General features: G+C 34.9%; 1 protein-coding gene across 1 annotated transcript in view; it reads right to left on the reverse strand.

Annotated features, from left to right (window-relative positions):
* Positions 1-711: 711 nt before the first annotated feature.
* CIP2A (cellular inhibitor of PP2A) overlaps positions 712-24432 on the reverse strand; it is a 35556-nt gene continuing 11835 nt past the window's right edge. The window contains exons 8-21 of the mRNA XM_025873924.2: positions 23604-23679; positions 20368-20586; positions 18725-18884; positions 16872-17013; positions 15718-15817; positions 14102-14220; positions 11442-11637; positions 10888-10962; positions 10682-10792; positions 5415-5611; positions 3173-3286; positions 2849-2931; positions 2034-2173; positions 712-1017 (exon numbers count right to left, since the gene is read on the reverse strand). Of these exons, the coding sequence (XP_025729709.2) occupies positions 847-1017; positions 2034-2173; positions 2849-2931; positions 3173-3286; positions 5415-5611; positions 10682-10792; positions 10888-10962; positions 11442-11637; positions 14102-14220; positions 15718-15817; positions 16872-17013; positions 18725-18884; positions 20368-20586; positions 23604-23679 (1903 nt within the window). The 3' untranslated portion in view covers positions 712-846. The remainder of the gene's footprint in view (positions 1018-2033; positions 2174-2848; positions 2932-3172; positions 3287-5414; positions 5612-10681; positions 10793-10887; positions 10963-11441; positions 11638-14101; positions 14221-15717; positions 15818-16871; positions 17014-18724; positions 18885-20367; positions 20587-23603; positions 23680-24432) is intronic.

The raw sequence follows: 24432 nt of genomic DNA on the forward strand, positions 1-24432 counted from the left end.
AGGATATTTAACCTATGCCTTAAAATTAAACGGCCAAATCAAAAACTATTTAAACAAAAGGCAATATATTAAATGCAATTCACATTTGAATTAATAAATAATAAATGTCTGAATATGTAGCAAGGCTGGAATCCAAGTTGTCCTTGTGCAAATCAAAAGAAATTCATAATTGAATGGAAATGATATGGGCAGACCAACATGGTACATTAAAAAAAAAGAGTCAAAAACTAAGGCTATCTCAAACAAGTCTACAAATTATCATTTTTTTAAATGTGACAATGTATTCGTTTAACACATCTGATATTTTCTAATTTTTTCACATTATTTCTGTAACTATTCATTGCATTTTTTTTCAAATTTAGAACTTATACCATATATCTTACTGCATTTTAAATGCAGGAATAAAATTATTTTAAATTCACTGAATTTTCTTTTGTGCTATTTAGAGAAAAACTTCTTGTGCAATGCTACGCCTTCTCTTTTTATACTAAATAACTGTATTTTCAATTTCTTAATCTTTAGGATTGTTGTATCAGGAAAGTTTGATTTTAAAATCTAAACACAAATGAGAATAAAAAAAGCAGAAGAGTGGAAAGCAACTAAGGAAAAGGGAAAAACCTTAGAAAAACAGTAATAGAGGTCAAGAAGAACATTCTAATTAAGAACCAAAGAAAGCTTTAAGCAATAAAAGCCAGAAACAGGAAGTAAAACTTTTAAGACCAAATAAAAATATTTATCAGATCAGGTTCTTTACTAAATTAATAATTAGATAATAATTTGCTATTGTTCCGGAGTCACAAATTACCTTCCCTACCACACCTCCCCCAGAACATAAATACGTAACATCTATATACTGAGGTTCACAGTTTCTGGACTTATTTTTCCACCACTTAAACTGTGGATCATTGCTATCATATGAGAGTTTTTGTTCAACTCCTCTTGCTGAAGTTTCACCAGCGACTCTTTCTCTTCCAAACGACCTTCTAATTGGGCCTTTTGAACCTCTAGGGAGGAAGCCTAGGAATGGGGGTTGAGGGAGGAATTGAGGAAAACAAATTTAGCACGTCTTCCCTTCACAGATATTTTAAAATGTCTTATTTTTCATTTGTAAAACAACCATGTCAAAAGACACATTACAAATATGTATTATATCTTAGTTAATTAAGTTTTATGGTAAGCTTAAAATAAGTAATTATTAAACAACATAATACAAATTGGAAAGACACATTCAATTTGTCTTTTTAAGTCAATATTAGCAGCTGGAAATTTGCAGAAAATACTACACATCACAATTCAGAATCACTATTAAGATGACCACATTAAAGCAGAACCAGGAAATTGGTAAATGTGGCATTAAATTTTATGCCTCCTCTGTCACTTGTGCTCTGTAGTTGTTCAAACGGTCATTTAATCCTGGTGTGTCCCCATCTTCCTGGTAGCAGATGGGCCAGAAATTCATAGCTACCACACACACACAACCATGACAATGTGGAATGAGCAGTGGACTTCGATTCAGAATACTGAATACTTAGCTTTGTGACAGACTCTCAGTAAGTAACTCAAGACTCAGTTTCATTTGCAGGTTGAAAATATTTGATACTTATACATTAATATATTTGTTAAAGAGAAGAGGATTGAGAAAAATGTTTCAGAGTCCTTTGCAAATTATAAAGTTCTAAACAAATATGAACTACTATTATTATTCCCATCCCTAAAAGCTGGGAGAGGCAGCCAAATACAGCCACCTGTATGTGACATTCTGAACTGGGAATCCTTTTCTATATTCTTGGCCCACTTAAAAGCAGTAAGTGCTGGTACACAATATATATTTAATAAGTTTTTCATGACTTTAGGAATACAGGTTTTCACATTGTGAGAGAACCTTATTAAAAAAAACAACTGTCAATTTTCAAATTAGTAATTTTATTTAGAAGATATTACAAAGAACCAAAACTTTAATTTACCCAAATTCACCTTTTCCACAAAATCAGACTTACTCATCTACTACCAGTGAGAACTCAACAGATTCTTACCTTAATGCTCAATTCTTTTCTTATCTGTTCTGTTCTGTTTAATTCCTTCCTAAGGATATCAATGGTTTCTTCCTTATCTTCCCTTTCTTTTTGCAAGATTTTAATCTTTTCTTCTTGTACTTTTGTTTTTTGTTGCAAATCTTAAAACAAACAAACAGTCAGCTATATGCTCAGAGGTTGGATACTGATGTTACCCTGAAAAGGTTTATTAGCCACTACGTAATTAGAGCAAAAGAACAACTGTAAAAGTTCTACAGTATTTGATGAGTAAAAAAACACCATGAAACTCTTCCCCTAGGCCAGTATTCCATAGAAAATGCCAAATCTCCATGGCTTTCCCTCTTCCTCTGTTCCTGATATTATATGTATAGTTATGAGGGGAAGGACAATCCTCAGGGCTTAAGGGTTAGAAAGATATAGAAAAGTATGAAAAATTATGTAGGCAGATGTCTGTGTTCTAAGGCAAGTGAGTTAGAACAAAAATGTTTTTGTGGGTCATTTCAGAGCTACTGCCATTAAGAAGCTGGTAACTAAAAGTTACCTAGCACTGCCACCTGCTGTTAAAGTTCTTTTAAAACTCTTTCTTTTGAAAAGACAATCATTTTCTCTAATTCCCAGATTTCAAAAAAAATATATTGCTTTTTCAATTTAATCAATCTAACTAAACTGCTCCGTAAAATGGCAAGAAAAGGGAAGCTGTTTAAAATGTGATTTAAGGTTCAAAAAAATGAGAAGTAGAAAATAAAATCATGCTTTGATTTTTCTACCAACATATGTTAAAATATAGACAATATATTAAATAAGAAGCTACTTACTTGCTAGCTTACATTCTCTATCTACTAGTTGGTTCTGTACTTCTTTTCTCTGTTCTTCTTTCTCTATTAATTGGGCTATAGTTCTGAAGTTATAAAAAAATATAGACAAAAACATCAAGGAAATATTTCATTTTTCTCCCCAAGTATTTTAAGAGAAAATTAATAAGAACAGAATTACCTTTACATTTTGCCAAATATGTATTTTATAACTAAAATAAGTGGCAATTCTATTAATTTTATCTGTAAAAAACAATGCTCTGTATAAAGAGAATCACTGTTTTTGAAAAATCCAAAATAATTAGAATTAAGAACTAGGTATTTTACTTTTCATTTTGTTGCTTGAATGACTCATTCAACTTTTTCACTGTCTCAATTTGTTTATTCAGAGAATCACATGTCATCTGCAAATCTTTATTCTTCTGTTCAGTGGTTTCATTCCTGAAAAGACAAGATGAGTTGATATTTTTATCAAGGCAAACATATGATGGAGATGGAGAAAAGAAACGGAAGAGGAATGTCATGAACAATCAGGACATAAAGAAAATTAGACTAACTCTAAAAGACATTAAAGATGTATTTTGGCTGACTTAGGAGGTAATATTTACTATAAAAAGGAAAAGTGCAGGGCATTTAACTCATATTTATGGATACAGAGCTTTACAGATAACATTGCTCTACATAATTTGCTATATATATTAGTGATTTTCATAGTTAGATCTAGAAAATTTTAAAAAACTTCTGTAAAAGGATGAAGTTTATTAAAAAATAAAACATCTGCCATCATTAGCCTCTTGGGCATAATGTATGTTTAATTAAAAATGTCAAATTAATGAAGTAGTTGAGGATACTAAACTTCTCTTGCCTCTTTAGAGCTCTGCATCTAACAGTCCTGCTTAGTTTACTGGCAAAGTAAACACAGAAATACTTTTTTTTTTTTTTTAAAGATTTTATTTATTTGAGAGAGAGAGCACAAGCAGAAGGAGAGAGAGGGAGAAGCAGGCTCCCTATTAAGCAAGGAGCCTGATGTGGGACTCGATCCCAGGACCCTGGGATCATGACCCGGGCTGAAGGCAACTGCTTAACCGACTGAGCCACCCAGGCGTCCCAGAAATACTTTCTAAAGTGATACTTTGACACCCAAGTATCTTAAGCATAAAATGTCCTTTTTACTTCACTAAGTACAAACTGGTAGTACTGTCCAAATTTGCCTAGAAGTGTTTTATCTGTCACACATGATTTTTAAAATTCTGAATTTGAATGCCTTTAGATAGTCCCTACCTTTACAGATGACCCTTCCTTCCCCAGCCAACTTCATTATTTGTTATTTTTGGCCCTGGCAGGCAGGAGTTTTATGTCTTGGGCCCTCACTCACTATCTGGAACATCAGCGGGATGTTCTCGTGGTTCCTGGAAACGACGTATTTCCGTGGGACCAATGCTTACTTTTTCTCGCATCCTGACTTAACACCCATAGTCCACTCTATCAGGGTTGCCTCAAACAGACTTTGAAGAAAGTTGTTGTTAGGAGAAAGTATCCTGTTTAGGAAACTGTAACGTCACAAATTTTCTAGATGCTATACATTTTCCACCCTTCATTTTTATTGATGGGAAAATAAGCACACGGACCTTGCAGAATTAAAATTTTCTAGATCTCTATATTAATAGCACAGATAGAATAGTTTTTAAAATCTGAACCAATCTTAAATTAGAGATTGAAACAAAGAACAAGTTAGCCAGAATGTTTTATTTTTATTGTTTGGTAGAAAATACATAATTGTTCCGGGTCTTCTTTATAGCTCAGAAGTTTTAAAGTTGACCTAAAAGATAAATTTGACAAAGGAGGAAAACATGATTAATCTCCTATTTTGTTAGTAGGCATGTAAATTAGTGTAGCCTTTTTGGAAGAAAACGTGCCAATCCATCAAAAATTTGAAAGCACATACCCTTTAATCCAACAATTCATCTATAAGAATTTATTCCACAATTACATTCACACATATAAATAAACTATATTCAATGACATTAAGAAGTACTGACTACAAACTTAAGAGATGTTTTAAACACTAACACCTGAATTTCCATGCTATTAGACTGAATACTATGAAATTGTTCATATTCAACGCATTTGATGTACAGAAATGGCCAATTCATACAGCTCAACTTAACACGATTTATGACAACTAAGGTCATTCAACATTTACGGAATGCATAACTGTGTACTGAGTACTGTTGCAGGTCCTAGGGGTTTGTCAATGAACAAAGCAGACTCAACTTGTTCTTGTGGTGCTAACACCCCAGGTGACTGAGGACTGCATGAATATAGGCAAGAAGCAGAGTCAACTGGAAAGAAACAAAGAGACCTGCATTCTGTTTCCGACTTTGATCTTGAGTTTGAGTAAGCAGTACTTCATTTATCTGTGATGTAAGTTTCTTGTCAACTACTTAACTTATGGAATTACCAGAATATGTGAATGTTTACAAAAGGATTTTAGAGCTACAGAAAAGACATGCTGTGTGTTCATTCTAGATTCCAACTTTACACAGAAACTTTTACTTTATTAATTTACCTCTGAACAAGTTCCATGTAGGATTTTGTCAGGATTTCATGTTCTTCAGCCACAGACTCTAATTTCCTATTATGTTGGAAGAGATGCTCGATATCACTCTGGGCTCTTTCTGATTCAACCTGTTGTGCCTTCAGCAACACACCAAGCTCTTCATTTTTTCTCTCAACTTCTCTCAACATACCAGCAAGTGTCCGTGCCTAAAACAAAACCAACAGAACAGAGGCTTTTCTACTACCATGTATATAATATGCTCATCTTCTACAATTTAAAAGGTTTGCCTATTATCTAATAGGCTAGCATCTATTGGGTTATATAAAGTTTTATTAGTTACATATATTATTACTTAACTACTTCTAATAAATCTAACACTGTTATAGTTATTTTACTTAAGAGACTGTCCTGACTAGAATATTCTCGGTATGACCAGACTCATGGAAATGAACACAATTATAACAAGAAGGTAGCTCTACATTCAGTACTTAATTAAAAGGGTATGTGTGGTCCTTGGAACTAGCCATCAACACTAAACCATAAAGTTTACACAAATCAGTTTTCCCATTTCAGGTAGAAATTAAAAATAGGATTTTAACTATATCACAGATGTTTAAGCAAACACCTAAAATTAAGCTAGCCAATCAGGAATACAACCTAAATCAATATGAAAGTGTTTGTGCCAATTATAAGAACACATTATGAGCAACTGTATGCCAGCAAATTAGATAATCTGGAAGATATGGATGCATTCCTAGAGACCTATAATCTACTAAAACTGAACCAGGAACAAATAGAAAACCTGAACAGGCCCATAACCAGTAAGGAAATTGAAGCAATAATCAAAAATCTCCCAAAAAACAAGAGCTCAGGGCCAGATGGCTTCCCAGGGGAATTCTCCCAAACATTTAAAGAAGAATTAATACCTATTCTTCTGAAACTGTTCCAAAAAACAGAAATGGAAGAAAAACTTCCAAACTCGTTTTATGAGGCCACCATTACCTTGATCCCTAAACCAAAGACCCCATCAAACAGAATTACAGACCAATAACCCTGCTGAACATGGATGCAAAAATTCTCACCAAAATACTAGCCAATAGGATCCAAAAGTACATTAAGAGGATTATTCACCATGACCAAGTGGGATTTATCCCTGGGCTGCAAGGTTCGTTCAACATCTGCAAATAATCAATGTGATACAATACATTAATAAAAGAGAACATGAACCATATGATCCTCTCAATAGATGCAGAAAAAGCATTTGACAAAGTATAGAATCCGTTCTTGATTAAAACTCTTCAGAGTGTAGGGACAGAGGGTACATACCTCAATATCATAAGAGCCATCTATGAAAAACCCACAGCAAATATCATTCTCAATGGGGAAAAACTGAGAGCTTTCCCCCTAAGGTCAGGAACACGGCGGGGATGTCGACTATCACCACTGCTATTCAACATAGTACTAGAAGTCCTAGCCACAGCAATCAGACAACAAAAAGAAATAAAAGGCATCCGAATCAGCAAAGAAAAAGTCAAACTCTCACTCTTTGCAGATGATATGATACTTTATGTGAAAAACCCAAAAGACTCCACCCCAAAATTGCTAGAACTCATACAGGAATTCAGTAAAGTGGCATCCACAGAAATCAGTGGCATTCCTATACACCAACAACAAGACAGAAGAAAGAGAAATTGAGGAGTCGATCCCAATTACAACTGCACCCAAAACCATAAGATACCTAGGAATAAATCTAACCAAAGAGGCAAAGAATCTGTACTCAGAAAACTACAGAATACTTATGGAAGAAATTGAGGAAGACACAAAGAAATGGAAAAACGTTCCATGCTCATGGATTGGAAGAACAAATATTGTGAAAATGTCTATGTTATCCAGAGCAATCTACACATTTTATGCAATCCCTATCAAAATAACCATCAACTTTTTTCAAAGAAATGGAACAAATAATCCTAAAATTTGTATGGAACCAGAAAAGACCCCAAATAGCCAGAGGAATGTTGAAAAAGAAAAACAAAGCTGGTGGCATCACAATTCCAGCATTCAAGCTCTATTACAAAGCTGTCATCATCAAGACAGTATGGTACTGGCACAAAAACAGACACACAGATCAGTGGAACAGAATACAGAGCCCAGAAATGGACCCTCAACTCTATGGTCAACGAATCTTCGACAAAGCAGGAAAGAATGTCCAATGGAAAAAAGACAGTCTCTTCAACAAATGGTGTTGGGAAAATTGGACAGCCACATGCAGAAGAATGAAACTGGACCATTTCCTTACACCACACACAAAAAGAGACTCCAAATGGTTGAAAGACCTAAATGTGAGACAGGAGTCCATCAAAATCCTAAAGGAGAACACAGGCAGCAACCTCTTCGACCTCAGCCGCAGCAACTTCTTCCTAGAAACATTGCCAAAGGCAAGGGAAGCAAGGGCAAAAATGAACTATTGGGACCTCATCAAAATAAAAATCTTTTGCACAGCAAATGAAACAGTCAACAAAACCAAAAGACAACTGACAGAATGGGAGAAGATATTTGCAAATGACACATCAGATAAAGGGCTGGTAACCCAAATCTATAAAGAACTTAACAAACTCAACACCCAAAGAACAAATAATCCAATCAAGAAATGGGCAAAAGACATGAATGGATATTTCTGCAAAGAAGACATCCAAATGGCCAACAGACACATGAAAAAGTGCTCAACATCACTCAGCATCAGGGAAATACAAATTAAAACCTCAATGAGATACCACCTCACACCAGTCAGAATGGCTAAAATTAACATCAGGAAATGACAGATGTTGGCGGGGTTGCGGAGAAAGGGGAACCCTTCTACACTGTTGGTGGGAATGCAAGCTGGTGCAGCCACTCTGGAAAACGGTATGGAGGTTCCTCAAAAAGTTGAAAATAGAGCTACCATATGATCCAGCAATTGCACTACTGGGTATTTACCCCAAAGGTACAAATGTAGTGATCCGAAGGGGTACGTGCATCCCAATGTTTATAGCAGCAATGTCCACAATGTCCAAACTATGGAAAGAGCCAAGATGTCCATCAAGAGATGGATAAAGAAGATGTGGTATACACACACACACACACACACACACACACACACACACACACACACACACAATGGACTATTATGCAGCCATCAAAAAACCCGAAATCTTGCCATTTGCAATGATGTGGATGGAACTAGAGCATATTATGCTAAGCGAAATAAGTCAATCTGAGAAAGACAAGTATCATATGATCTTATTTTTATAAGAAACCTTTCCAGTAAAATGGATAAAACATTAAATTCTCCAATAAAATGAAAGACATATTCAACAGATATAGAATATAAGAATGTGCTATGGGAAGGGAGAAGACAAAATGATTCTAGTATCACTAGTTTTCTTTGTTGGAATTTATGATAAATTCAACACGCCATCAGTCAAGACAAATGAATCCGTGTCAAAAGAAGAAAAGGACAACATACGGTTATATTTATTCGTATTTTTTCAAATACATGTACTCTGAGAAGACTCTAAAGTTATTTTATGTGTCACTGATTTTAATGCCTCTCTCAAAAGTCAAATGACTTTATTACAATTCATTATAAATGATATCAAACTGTTGAGATTCTGTTTGTATTTGCTAGGAATTTCATATTACTGCAGTAAGCTCTCACTCCTAATGTACACATTGTGTGCATATATGCACACAGCACGATGTCAACCTTTCTGAGCACCTACCATGTGCCAAGTACTATGCTTGCTGAGGCCCTGGAGATACCGAGACCATCTCTGACATCAAGGGTAGGGGGCAGGGTTATACAATTTTCACATGTGTGGGAAGGAGAGGACCAGAGACAGCTTCCTAAAAAATGAGGCTATTTAAACTAAAATCGGAAGGATTATTAGGAGCTAGGCAGTGGAAGAGGAAAAGGTGTTCCAGACATGGAACAGCAAGTACAAGGACAGGGAAACCTAAGAGTATGTCAAGTAACTGCAAAGCAATAGAACTGCATAAGAAACTACAAAGTAATCTGATATAGTCGATTGCAGAGAATGCACAGAAATGCAAGGAGATGCGGAATGAAAGTAGTTTCAAAATTCTGTGTGCCAAACTAAGGAATTTAAAATCATCTGCTGGGGCACCTAGGTGACTCAGTCATTAAGCGTCTGCCTTCGGCTCAGGTCATGATCTCAGGGTCCTGGGATCGAGCCCTGCATTGGGCTCCCTGCTTGGTGTGAAGCCTGCTTCTCCCTCTCCAGCTCCCCCTGCTTGTGTTCCCTCTCTTACTGTGTCTCTCTCTGTCAAATAAATAAATAAAATCTTTAAAATAAATAAATAAATAAATAAATAAATAAATAAATAAATAAATAAAATCATCTGCTGAGTAAAATGGTAAGCCACTGCAGGGTATTTAGCACAGAAGCAATAAAATCAGATTACAGCCTCAGGAATCACTGTAGGGGAACAAGGGAGGGTGGAACCAAATACAAAAAGACAGAGAGATGACTTGGGATGCACATAGAGGGTGGTTGAGAAGAGGGCTCCAGACTGAAGGTAAAAAGACTAACTAGAGGCTGTGCTATGATTCATATAAAAAATGAAAAGGATTTGACCTGTAGCAAATAGTGGCAAGAAGAGACAAGGCAGAAAAAAGTAATATTTAGAAGGTAGAATCAACTGGATTTGGTGAATGACTAATTGTAGGAAGTAAACTGTGTGACTTCCAGATTTCCTGTCTGGAAAACTCTTCAGAACAAGAGAGAATATACAAAAAAGTAAATTTTTAAAAAGGGTGATGAATTCAGGATTGGTCATGCTGAATGGGAAGTATTGCTATATATTTAAACAGAGCTATATAGGAAGCATTAGTGCTAGGGTAAAGGATCTGGGCTCGGCACATAAAATTGGTGGCATTAACATTCTAGTAATTACGGACTGAAACCCTGGACCACCTAAAGAAGGGCAAAGGACTTAGAACATAATCCTGGGAAATCCCAACATTTAAGGGTTGAATGGAGAAAGAAGACCCTAAAGGATATAGGAAAAGAATATCCATCAGTGTAGAAAGAAAATCAGAAGAAGATAATGGGGTGATCAAAATTAAAGGGGGAGGGGTTTCAAGATGGAGAGAGTAGTCATGTCAAATGCTGAGAACAGTTTACTTCAAAGAGTAACAAAAATATCACTAAAATTTTGTACATGTTCTACTTCATTTATTTTTCTACTTATCAGATAAGTCTTTATATTGTACACACCTCTGTCTCAGCTTGAGTTCTTTGACAGCGATATTGAGCAATCAGTCTATCAGCCTGTGCAAGGGCCAGAGCTTTTGCTTCCAAAAGATCTTGTAGCCTGCTTTCTTTGGACTGTGAGAAAACATACCATTAATCTTTATCACTTACCAGAAAAACATCTATTAAAGCTTAACTGTTACGTATAGTTAAAATAAGCTTGTACTCACGGCTAATGTGGACAGTTTCATCTCATATACATCCATTATGTCAGATATTCTCACATCATTAATCTGATCCTTTACCTAAGTTTTAATACAAGTCAAAAATCAGAAAATTTTAACATTCAACACAATAAAAAAATAAATGCCTAGTGTGAAACTAAATCATTAAAACTTAATAATGAGTAACAAAGTACAAAAATGAATGCTGTATTAGGCGGTTCACAAACATTTCACTAACCTGGCTATTGCAGAAGAGTACCTGGGTAGGACTTGATATGCTTATGTATTATATTTCTTAAACAGGGGGATAGAGAGGATGGGGGTGGGCTAACTGGGTAAGACTGGGGGAAAAATGACTGCTGTGTTAAAATGTGGAAATTTTATGGCTAATTTTTTTCTTTCCAAATTTTCTAGAATATTGTTATTTTCATATTAAAAGATAAGATTTCATTGATCAAATTTGCATCTAAAGTTATTTAAATAAATGTTATAATAAGGGCTAACATTTAGTTGGTATGTACCAGGCAGAATCCCATTTATAATGGCTATTTACCACTCACCACCATTCCAGCCTGAAGTTTCTCTATTAATTCCTCAATGTTCAATCCAGAAACTCTAGCTTTCAAAAGTGGAGGAGTTAAACATTTTACTGATGTTGGAAGACTGTGATTTAGTGATTGCAAAAGCATTCTCCTGGGTATATGTTCTGTTTCCTGTTGCCTATAGGCATTGTTTGCTGCTATACTTTCTCCAAGTCTGAATAGAAGTAAAAAAAAGAAAAGAAAAAAGAAAGAAAGAATTACAAAAAAATGAAGGGGAGCCTGAGTGGCTCAAGTCAGTTGAGTGTCCAACTCTTGATTTCGGCCTAGATCATGATCTCAGGATCGTGAGACAGAGCCCCACCACAGGCTCCATGCTAGCTTGAGATTCTCTCCCCGCCTCTCTGTCTGCGTCCCCCACCCCGCTTGTGCGCTCCCTCTCTCTCAATAAATAAAATCTTTAAAAAAAAATAGAGGAAAAGGCAGTTCATATAGACTTAGGGAATCTCTAGAATGGATCTTTGGGAATATAAGCCATCAAATATTTTTGAAGTAATCTTGGAGTCTATGATGAAGCCAAATTTTGGAAAATACCCTAAATATTTGCAAAGGAACTGCTTTCCTACTTACAATCCTTTATAATGACAATTCCACCTCTGGTCTGGAGGCACTAGAACTAGTCTGTGAGTATGGATTATTTGTAAAAATTAAGTACAACGTTATTGTTATTGGTAAGAACATCCTTCTTACCATGGGCAACATCACCTGTCCTTTAGCTATGTCCTTTATCCTTGCCCTTTCTCACTCAATATCTTCTCACCAACCTGACTCCCATTCTGCCCCTTCCATTTATCATGTCTTGTTCCTGCCACACGGTCTTTGAATGAGTTGTTCCTTTACTAGAACATTCTTCCCACCAGATCTGCATAGAGTTGGCTCCTTCTTATCATCAGGTCTGTTCACATTCACTTCCTCAGAGAGGCCCCTCCACCCATACTGACATGCATATTATTAAACTTAATTTTTTTAACTTGTCTCCCAACTAGAATGTAAACCATATGACAGAGACCCCAAGTCTAATTTGCCGCAGTATCTAAAATGACTAGAAGAGGGCCTGGCACATAGCTGGACCTCACCAGATGGAAACGTACACCAAAAAACCTACTTATGTACCCACCCACCCATCTATCCAACATATAAATTTACCTTGTTAAACAAGATGATATAAACAAAGGCATAAACAGACATAAATAAAATAAATGAACACCTGAGATAGTGTCTAAAGAGAAAATTACATAACACCAGTAAGACAGGGGCAGCCCAGATACAAAGACATGGTAGGAAGATTTCATATACAGAGAGAGAGAATGAGACTCCTCCTTTCAGTGAAGCTGAAGCTTTCGGTTCTGAAACACAGGGGCTTTCCTTTATGTCAGATTACCACAGTTGGAGCAACCAAGCCACCACAAAATCAAGCAGCTTCACAGACCATTTCTAGGTTTTAACTTGAGAAGCTCCCTATTTATCCATTTGTTTAAAAATATTATTATAAAATGAAGAGAATTCTGATTATTTGGTCTCCAGGTGTTGTTCTCCACAGTTCTTAATCTCTTAATTTATGACTACTTAAATTATTAATTCTGAAAAATGAGTTTGCTAAGTCAGTTAAAATAAATAGGAGAGGGGCATCTGGGTGGCTCAGTTGGTTAAACATCTGCCTTTGGCTCAGGTCATGATCCCAGGGTCCTGGGATCGAGCCCCATGTCTCCCCATGTCGGGCTCATGGCTCAGGGGGGAGCAGGGCTCATGGCTCAGCGGGGAGCCTGCTTCTCCCTACCCCTACCCCCACTTGTGCATGCTCTCTCTCACTCTCTCAAATAAATAAAGTCTTTAAAAATTACAGAAAAATAGCAAATATTCTCTTAATGTTTGAAATTAATGAGAATAGTGGACAATTCTGCCTGGCCATTATCTATTCCATTTTCTGATAAAAGCACAAAATTTTTCTTTAAGAATCCTCCCACTGCCCCCAAATTGATTTTCAGTTCATGTAGTTCTCATAGATGAACCCCTGGTATCTGCCAAGGTCCCTCATTGGCAAATGACCCAGATTCGGTCAATGAAAGTGATGCTTAGACTTATCATTTAAACAACTGGGAAGGGAAAGCTCTTTGTTTTCTTTCCTGTTTTGTTTCTGTTCGTTGTTTTTTAGTTCTAAAAGCTATGTTGTTTATTAAGTGTTTAATCCTTTAGGGCTGATTCCCATTTTATCCTCTGGCAAACCCTTAAGCTGAAGAAGTTCTTCCTCACATCTAATCTAAATGTCTTTTTTTTTTTTTCGTATAGCTGACACAGGGAAAGCTCGTTCTATGTAAGAACTAAACTGGTAAGATGTAAGCATAGTCCAGAAGCTACTATGTCAAATAGAGGAGGTGAGAGACAGAGAGGCATAGTGCCTGGAAAACATATTTAACCCACCTGAAGCTAGCTTTTCCCTGAGTATACACCTAGTCTTTTCAGTTACTGGAATCAAATTTTCTTTTAATCACTTAAAAAATTACTGTTATAATGAAGTCTTTGATTCACAAATTTTCTAATCTATCTACATCGAGGACTACTAAAGAAACACAGCAGGATATTCCAGCACCACAAAAGATACACTGCAAATGACTACAACTCACACTAAAGCAGGAAAATCTGGCAGTGGAGCAGCTTCCAATAATATTCCCAGTCCAGACTGTACTTGTTCTCTATTATCTGATGTTAAAGCAAAAGCCAAGGGAGTAATCAGGCGTGGATCCTAAGCAAATCAGAAAGCAGAAAACAAGAGGCACAAAGAATAAATAATGTCAGGCTTTTTAGAGCAAGGTGAGTAAACAGAGCTAAATCATAAAATAATTCTAGCAAATTCTGAAAGGTTTCTACCTGATGTTTGAATGTATTTATTAGCCTTTACTTTGTTATAATTATCTATGAAGTCAATATGAACACTAGCTTTAAAGAAATCTGGCAAAAGTTTTGTTATACCTATGAAAATCACATCTTAAATATTTTGATGAATTTAAAATATCATCCACAAGTGACTGATGTTTTGAATTATTGTTTTACTTTTCTAGATACTCTTAAAAGAAAATCTGGCTGTAAGAAAAAACTGTTAATCATTTCCAATTAAAGTCAAAAATAAAAGTAAAATTCAAATTAACTAAAAAAATTCTAATTCAGTAACTGAAACAATTATACTTAAAGCATAAGTCCTTCTAGTTAGTAAATATTTTACATTAGTACTGTAAGCCCCAAATCATTTATTCTGAAAAACATCTCCTAATTGACACAAAATCAGTTTTGACTCAATTTTTAAGTTGTTAACAGAGAAAAAATACTAAAATATGAATCCTTTACAGTTATCTACATTTTACAATGTCGAGTGTCTTGGAAGTACTCAAGTATAATCTTATGCCACAAAACCATGTTAAAAGCTGGGCTTTATCTCCATAACCCTCATGGTAACCCTTCGTAACTGCTCCCATGGAGGGGGATTCATTATATTCACTCTGTAGCTAAGGAAGCTAGAGCTCAGACAAGTGAAATAGCTTGCTCAAGTCTGCACTGACTTGACTGACTGATGGGAGTCAACATCTGAACCCCATCTCTTAAGCATTACGCTCTCCAAAGTGTACAAATGGCTCCTGTGTAAGGTTTCAGTTTTGGCTTCTACCCTGTCTATACAGACCAGAGCCATCTTTGTTTATTATAATAACTCAATTCACACATGTTTGCTAAGTATCTATTATAATCAGGTTTTGTGGCTATCCAGGTAAACATTAGAGCTCTTATTCAGCTACCATCATCAAAATTTGCTACTCAGCTATTCTCTGAGGTAACACCCTCTCTAATCTTATTATCACTAACAATCAAGTCCTTTTTTTCCAGATGTGTCCCTTATCCCCTTAATACCCTACATCATCAATCCCAACCAAAAACTCTTCACTGCAATGCTATTAGAAATAAACGAAGAAACCTAAAGTATGACATGAGAAAGGAAAAAGGCTGAGGAAGCTCTACTATCATGAACATCCTGTACATTACAGTCAGAAGCATTTCTGTTCAATTCCTGCAAAACTATGTAAAATTACCGTGTAGTGGGAACATTATGGCTACTTAAGGCAATTAACTTTCTTCTGATGGCCAATTCTAAGAGAAACATTTTCTAAAGATCGAGAATATTAAAACAGAAACTCACACATTAGGTAGCATTTATGTATGAATAAACTTCAATATTTGAAGAGTTTAAACTCACCTGAAGGATTTTATAGAAGCTTACTTCCATACCAGGAACCAACTGTTTAAGTTTGTTCATCAAATCAAGAGTTTTCAAAACTACATCAGCAGCCAGTTTGCTTAAAATAAATCATATTTAAATTAGATAACTAAAAAATTGCTTAGAACTTTATTTCTGTCCATAATTCTAAAGAAATTCTGAAAAAATAAACACCTGTTTTTAAACCTAAGGAAGATAAAGTACTGTTTCTTTTGAGAAGTAAAAATACAGTAGAGACCAACATCCTTATAACCTAAGCCCCCAAAAGAACAAATTGGCATTAATAGTCTAAATTCAAACAGTGTTTCTTTTTCTAATCTCAAATACCACCAAGCTTCCACTTTCTGCACCAAATTACTAGCAGCATCAGCAACATGACCTATTTAATTCTTAGCTTTGTCACTGGAATACCAACAATAAAGGGCAACCTTAAGCAATACAGAATACCTAATATTTACCAAATAAATTATACTAAGCCATGCTCTTAACCTCGTACCACAAAGGGAGTACAAAAAAGTAAAAAAAGGTAATCCTTGTTCTTGAGGAGCACAATTATTGACAATAATGTCATTTATGGAAATTGGAACAAATCAATGTCTAGCATTCAGATCCTCAGTAAAGATTTGTTAACAGACAAGGTGGGAGGGGAGGGATAAAATACTCTATCTCATCACTGTCAGAGAAAATTCACCCTTAAACCATAAGTCTTGACATGCTTAGGAAAAGAACTGTCTTTGTCAGTAGGAAACCTTCCTAGTAATAAAAAAAAATGACCCCCCTGTTTTTTCATGCTTTTTTGCTTAAAACATAAAATTACTGAGGCAATGTCAGAAAGAACCTCCAGAAAAGGGAGTACAAAAGACCCTTAGATAATCACAATAAATTAAAACACAAAACAAACCTAAACAATGAAAAACACATCACAGATGTTAAGATTATCCTTTCTCTGAAGCATGTAATCTATGACTTGAATTTTTTAAAAATTATGAAAAAACTTGTTAATTCCCTGCTACATCTTGAGTTAATAGTGCATACCGAAGGATTACCCTCCAAAAGAGGAGTGAATCACTAGATATTTTGATTTTTATTATGTTTGGCGTTACCATTTTGCCATCTGGATTTCATATACTCACCACAAGTCAGAATCTGCTACCTTTGTTCCAAACCCCAGATCAATCTTGCCATACGTAAATTGTTGTTCTATCAGAGTGGTACATTTGATAGTAGTCAGAGTTTTTGCAACATGCATTTTTAGAGTATCATCTCCACACAGAGGTAAGTTTTGTTAAGGAATTCAAACAAAAAATTCTCAACCTTATATTTGTATAGCACTTCACAGTATTTAGAGTGATTTCATACAAATTATCACGTTACTGCACTTCTATGTAGTAGTCATTGTTACATTAGCTCAATGACAGATTAGGAAACTAGAGCTCAGAGCTTAATTGATTGTTAAGTAGCAAGAGATGGGACTGACACCATGTCTGTTACTCTGCCGGATGTTAGTAATTTGTTAGGTTATTACAATGGTTCAATATTTGCTGAACTAAGGGAAGTTATTTTTTCCTATTTTGTAATATTATAAGTTAATTTGAGTACCATTAAAAAAGGGTCAAATTTGGCTCAAAATGGTACCAATTCTGAAGCCTGCATATATTACAGATATCTTTACTACAATCAAGCAAAATAATCATGTATCTCTACAGCAGTGGTTTTCAACTTTGGCTGCATGTTAGAATCACGTGGGCGGTTTGATCAATCAATCAGCATCTTCCCCCACCCCCCACCAGGGTTTCACATTACTCCAATTAAATTAGAATTGCTGGAAGTGGGGTGCCTGGGTGGCTCAGTTGGTTAAGCGACTGCTTTTGCCTCAGGTCATGATCCCAGGGTCCTGGGATCGAGTCCCATATCGGGCTCCCCCTGCTCTGCGGGGAGCCTGCTTCTCCCTCTGTCAGCCATTCCCCCTGCTTGTACTCTCTGTCAAATAAATAAAATCTTAAAAAAAAAAAAAAAAAAGAACTGCTGGAAGTAAGGTTCAGGTGTCAGGATTTTTAAAATGTTCTCCAGGTAATTCTAATACATAATCAGGATTGAGAATCACTGCTGTAGGGAAGAGGAAAATTAAGGAGCAGAAACACCAAGAAGCGAGTAAATAGATGTGGAATTTGCTCTAGGGCCGGAAGAAGTTGAGCAAATTCTTGTTGCTGAGATATAAGGAAACTTGACCAGGTAAATATAAAAGATCTGGTTGAGATATAATGGCTCCTTGCTGATAATAATAAAAACGCATTAATGAAATATTTTAAAAATGGGACTTGGGCTTCATAAAGACTTAGAATCAACTGATCTAAAGGAAAAAAGCTAAGATCTAAAAGAAAAGATCTAAGAAAATCTGAATATGGAAGTTAGGCAGTGACACTAATTGAACTCAAGGTTTTCTTTTTTTGTAATGAATGAATTTGTCTTGATAATATTTGTCTTTTTTAATAACCTAGTATGATATCATCTTTATTAAAACATTTCTGGAGGCTTTAATTTTCAGTAAAAATTATAATATAAAGCTAAAATACTAACGATTCTACCAATGTTTTAGTCCCTGATACACTGAACCAAAGATGGCACAACAAATCATCCAGAGATAGCAATTAGCATTCGAGAGTAACACAGCAGTTATTTTAAGAATGTATCTCTTGACCTCAAATTGCAGTAAAAATGTTCAAATCAAGTTTTAAAAGCATTCTGAAATGAAAATATTCTTTAGTTTAAAAGTTTTACACAGAAAAATAAGGGAAAAAGTCTGGACAACTTTTTTATAGACTCCACATTGAGAATTAGTTCTATAGTTTAAACTCCAATTCAGTAATTCTGAATGGATATATAAGCATGAGAAGTGACAAAATTACAAATAAAAACAAAAATGCAGTAAAGGTAATGCTAGAAAAAAATGAGTGGTTAGTTTCCATGTTTTAACAGTAAAGGATATTTAACAAAACTTCAGTGGCCTTGGCCATCCTTTCACATTTTCTTTTTAATAAGGCTTCATCTAGATTTTGTTCTGTGAACTGAAGTTGATCAAGGATTGTAGGCAGCAGAAGGGTCACAAAACGGTCAGCTGAGGAACAGTTAGCAGTATCTATAATGTCCTGGAGAATTAACCACCACCAATGATGAAAAATAGGGATGGAATACAGAACGCAGACACAGTCATCACCAAGCAGCAACGTTCTCATTAAATCTCTTATAATTACTTCAGTATTTAATTGACCTGTGTCTCCTATTTAAAACCTACTCTTTTATCCAGTTTTGATGGCTATGATGACTTTTTTCTTAAATGGAACAATAAGGTTTTAAGCTATTCAACTACAAACAAGACTTTCTGGTGGACTGTGTCCATGATTTGAAAACCAGTATCCTAAACTTGCTAAGTGAAATTATAATAATTAAATAACCACCACCAGTCTTAATACTTTACAACTATGAATAATTCCCATCAAGAATCTTGAAGAGTTTTTTAAATGCTAAAACTGGTTAACAGTCAAGACCAACATAAAACAGAAAGTAATTTTACTCAGCCATAAGAAAGGATGAATACCTAACTTTTACATCAACATGGATGGGACTGGAGGAGATGATGCTAAGTGAAATAAGTCAAGCAGAGAAAGTCAATTATATGGTTTCACTTATTTGTGGAACCTAAGGAATAGCATGGAGGACATTAGGAGAAGGAAGGGAAAAATGAAGGGGGGGGAATCGGAGGGGGAGATGAACCATGAGAGACTGTGGACTCTGAGAAACAAACTGAGGGTTTTAGAGGGGAGGGAGTGGGGGATGGGTTAGCCCGGTGATGGGTATTAAGGAGGGCACATACTGCATGGAGCACTGGGTGTTATACGAAAACAATGGATCGTGGATCACCACATCAAAAACTAATGATGTAATGTATGGTGACTAACATAACAATAAAAAAAAAAAATTAAAACAGAAAAAAAAGTAATTTGTGCATCACCTTTGACGAATATATTTAATCACTCATATACATTTTTGTTTGTGCATAGGATCCAGTCATGAGGGGAAATACTCTAAGATATTGTGGTAGGCAAAATGGGTACAAAAACAGAGACAATAGTAGAGAATGCTAAATGATCTAGATAGTAGAATCTACCAGAATGTAATGGGCTCTAGGGAAAGAATTTTTGTCTGTATCCTAATTGCCTAGCAGTGTCTGGCATGTTCCACTCCATCTTAGTGACTGAATCAAATGTTGCTATATTAATCCACTAATAGGCTAATAAAGAAATTAGACAGTATCTACCAAGATGGTGAAAGAGAATGTGACTACTGCAAGAAGTATAGGCAGACAACAACAAGCTGTACAAATCTCAGCTAATACCTTTACTTATTACACTGAAAGGAGTATATATAAGCTATTCGGTGCAAAAGAAGAAAACACCAATGTTCCTGACTTTGCCCAAAAAAATGAAATTCAGTAGCTGAATGAAAGGGAGTTGGTTAAAAGTTTTCCTAAAGTGTATAAACAATTAGAAGTTTATTGTGGACGTTTTTGAAAGTAAACTCTTCACTAAGAATCATTAAATGGAAAAGTCAATTTGTCTATCATTATATTACCTCAAATATTTCCTTGAACAACTCCAAGGCTAAAATAGAACAGTTTTCTGACCCATCCAGAGGTTGGCTTGACCAACGAAGTAGAGCCACAGTAGGTTCTAAACATTTAGAACGACTTCCCAGAATGGTGTTGCCAGATGGAGACTGTTCAAATATCATCTGAGTGAGCACGTGGCGCAGCTGAGTCACTGAACAGAAGGCAAGAAGTAATTCTAAAACCTGTGCAATATAAAGTCTTCGTTAAATGTCAATTTCATTGGCCTTTAATGTACAAAGCAACCAAGTGATGAAGCTGAAAATGACACATTTTTAAAGATACTCTAAAACAAAAATTAAAGAAAGCTTCCAATTTTTCTTTCAGTAATATTTTTCAAAATGCGGGATTAGGTACTATAAGGTTACAAAGAAATTTGTTAATGGTATTTACTCCTAGTAAGCAGGACTATGAGAGTCAAAGAAAGGAGGGCAACTGCAACTAATATCATATGCCTTCTATAGTACTTAATTTTTTTTCAAAGCACAGATGTTTTGTTTTTACAATGAAAGAAGAAATTAAAAAATAAAATTAGAAACTACAAACACTTGCTATCATGCTGAGATTCAAGAATTCCTATAAAGCATACTTTAGGATAATACTGAAAAGTGGTATTCCCAAGCTTTAAAACCTTAAGTATGGCTATTTCCACATTGTTTGCACATTGTTGACTTTATACCTGTTAGCTCCTCTATTCTACCTCAGTTCTTTACCTCATAAATTGGGCCTTTATAACATCACATAACATCCCACACCAACCTATTTATTAGCTAAGTTAAATTCTATCTCATTTCATATACTACCAAGCTAACCTATCATTAAAAAAAATTATTGGCATTTCTGTGCCTATCCACTTACTTTCTACCTTTATCTGTATTTTTATAAATGACATATAATGGGGATTTGTGTTTTGATCAACTTGATGGCATTTGATTTTAATGGAATTCAGCCCATTAGCATTTACTATGTAACAAATGATAATCTTTGATTTATTCATTTTCAAATATAAATTATAGTACTTATTTATGAATAAGTAATACATTTACTTGGTTCCATGGCCAAACAAAGCAGCCTGATCTCTAGTTACACTCCCTGAAGGCAAGCAATGTTCTCAGTTTCTCTTTCCTCTTACCAGAGACATATTATACCCATATAAGAAAATACCTTCTCAATATACACTTAAGCATAATGTACAGAAGTAAACTAATCAATCACTATTACAAAGGTGGATGGTTTTTCCAAAGTGAACATACCGGTGTAACTGGCAACCAGAAGAATTCTATCAAAACTCCTGGAGTCCCTTGCGTCCCCGCCCAGACAATGCCTCAAACACTCCTCTCCGTCAGATTTCTGACTGTAGATTAATTTTATCTTAGCTATTCTTGGATCTTTGCATTTCCATATAAATTTTTTAATCAGCTTGCCAGTTTATATAAAACAAGTCACATGGAACTTTATATATAAATAGAACCTTACAGTGTATATATACCCTTGCTTCCATCTGATTTCTTTAATTTAGCATTAGGTTAGTGAAATTCATCCATACTATTGCACACAGTTGCCCTTCACTCATCCTAATTGCTGTGTAGTACTCTAATGTATAGATGTATCACTATTTATCTACCCATTCCACTACTGATGGCATCTGGATTGTTTCTAATTCCTGCCTAAAAGGAGTAGTACAGCTATACATGTCTTTTGGTGAACATATATATTTAATTATTTGGGGTAAATACTTAAGAGTGAAATCGCTGGCTCATACTCTATGCATGTGTCCAGAATTTCTAGGTAATACCTATTTTCATAAGCGGTTGTGCCAATTTTCAGTCCCTGAGTACTACAACCTTATGGGTTTTTTATATTCTCATCTATATTTGATGCTATTCATTTTTAATTTTAACCACCTGGTGGGCACATAGTAGCATCACATTATCATTTAAATTTGCATTTCCCTATAGATTAATAAAGTTGAATAACCATTTCGTATTTATTGACTAATTCTTTTTGTTGTTGTTCAGATTATCTCTTGGGTTCAGTGTTTCTTTGATTTATATATACATGTTTTTAAATACATATGAAAAATAAATATATTTTAGATCAGAGTCCTTTGTTGGATATATGTATTGTAGATACCTTTTCCGTGTTACCAGTGGTCTTTTTGTGAACAGAAGCTCTTAATTTTAATACAGTACAACTTAATCCAACTTTTTTCCTGTATAGTTGGTGCTTTTGTTTCCTATTTAAGATCTTTGTCTATCCCAAGGCTGTAAAGATATTCTGTTAGGCATTTTTTCTATAAGTTCACTGTTTACCTTTCACATGTAGATCTACAATCTTTCTGGAACTGATTTTCACATTTGATGTGAGGTAGGAAACAAAATTCAGTTTTTTCCCAAGTGGCTATTCAACTGACTCAGTATCATTTATTGAAATGACCATACTTTTAGAACTGCACTGTTATCAATCAGGAGACTATATGCTATGGTATGGTTTTAAACTGTACTCTGTTTCAGGGGGCTGTCTATCCTTATGACAGTACTGCACTGTTTTAATTATTGCAGCTTTATAGTAAGTCTTGGTATCTGGTAGTATTAGAAGTCCTCCAACTTTGTTCATTTTTTTCAGGATAGCACTAGTTATTTTTAGACTTTCCCAATGTCCACATACACCAAAACCAAAACAAATATAAACACAAAAAAACACTAAAACCTGCTATGATTTCGAAACTCTTCAAATCTATGAACTTGGTATATCTGTATTATTTAGGTCTTTTATATCTCTCAATGTTTTGTAATTTCAGAGTAGAGACTTCGTGTGTGTTTTGTTGGATTTATCTCCTAAACATCTGACATTTTTAAAAAATCAGAAAATAGTATCATTTTTAAAACTGCATTTTCTATTTAACATTGTCTATATGTTTTTTGATGAGCTTATGGACATGTTTGGCTTGGCTATGTGGTTTAGGAGTGGAATTGCTGTGTCACGGTATACATACATCAGGCACTGTGAAACAATTTTTAGTACCAGTGAATGAAGACTTGAGAAGGGTTCTAGAGTATTGGTAATGCTCTATTTTCTGATCTATATAATGGGTTATATGACTGTGTTCAATTTGTAAAAATTCAGAGAGCTGCACACTTAAGATTTTTCTGCATATTACAGTTTTTAAAAGTTTAAAACAAAAAGTCATGTTTTTACACACCTTTGAAGAAGAATCAGGATCCTTTCCATTAAGAAGACCTAATACTTGATTGAGACATGAAGAAAAGTGCTCATACCTAAGTTTAAAATAAAAATATACATCAAATGATAATCATGAAATTGATCCATCAAATAGGATTTATATACAAAATAAATATAAAATTTAAGTGTATTTTCTTTCATCTATTTTGAGCTTCTATTATAGAAGAGTCTGCAAAATTTCTACTTACAACTTGAAACATTCTACCACTATGATATACATAAATTGGCTTTATTTATTGAACAGTGAAAAAACAAAAACAATGATTCCTGTGGCAATAAATGTCATTGAAACTTTCAGTACTTCGATTGCTTTTTTTTTTTAAAGCTATGTTCAGTTTGTAAAAATTCAAAGAACATGAAATATTCTAATAAATTAGGCAGCTATTTATTTATAAAGCACTTATAACAGCTAGGCATTATATCAGGTTCTGCAGATACAGAGGTAAGGCACAGGGCTCTGTGTTACAGAACTCTTAAGAGCTACTAGAGGTACCAACCACATTATTGTCTATGTAACTAGTGCATCCTGTGTTTGGGACAATGATGCTCTGTGAAAGACCTAACAGTCTAAGAATGAAGGCAGATACATAGAATATTATATAATGTAAAATAACACTATCATGGAAAAATACATAGAATGCTAGGAGGATGAATATCGAATCCAGACTCAGTGTGGCAGGCCTGATCAGATGAGGTTTCCCACCTTTGAGTCTTAAAAAATAAACAGGAATTAGACATATAAAGCCGACAGTATTCAGAGGGAAGAGCACATGGATACACAAAAGACA

Source organism: Callorhinus ursinus, unplaced genomic scaffold (genome assembly GCF_003265705.2).
Source record: "Callorhinus ursinus isolate GAN/ISIS: 27379988/994484 unplaced genomic scaffold, GSC_fseal_2.0 scaffold1, whole genome shotgun sequence".
In the NCBI taxonomy this organism is placed as follows: Eukaryota; Metazoa; Chordata; class Mammalia; order Carnivora; family Otariidae; genus Callorhinus; species Callorhinus ursinus.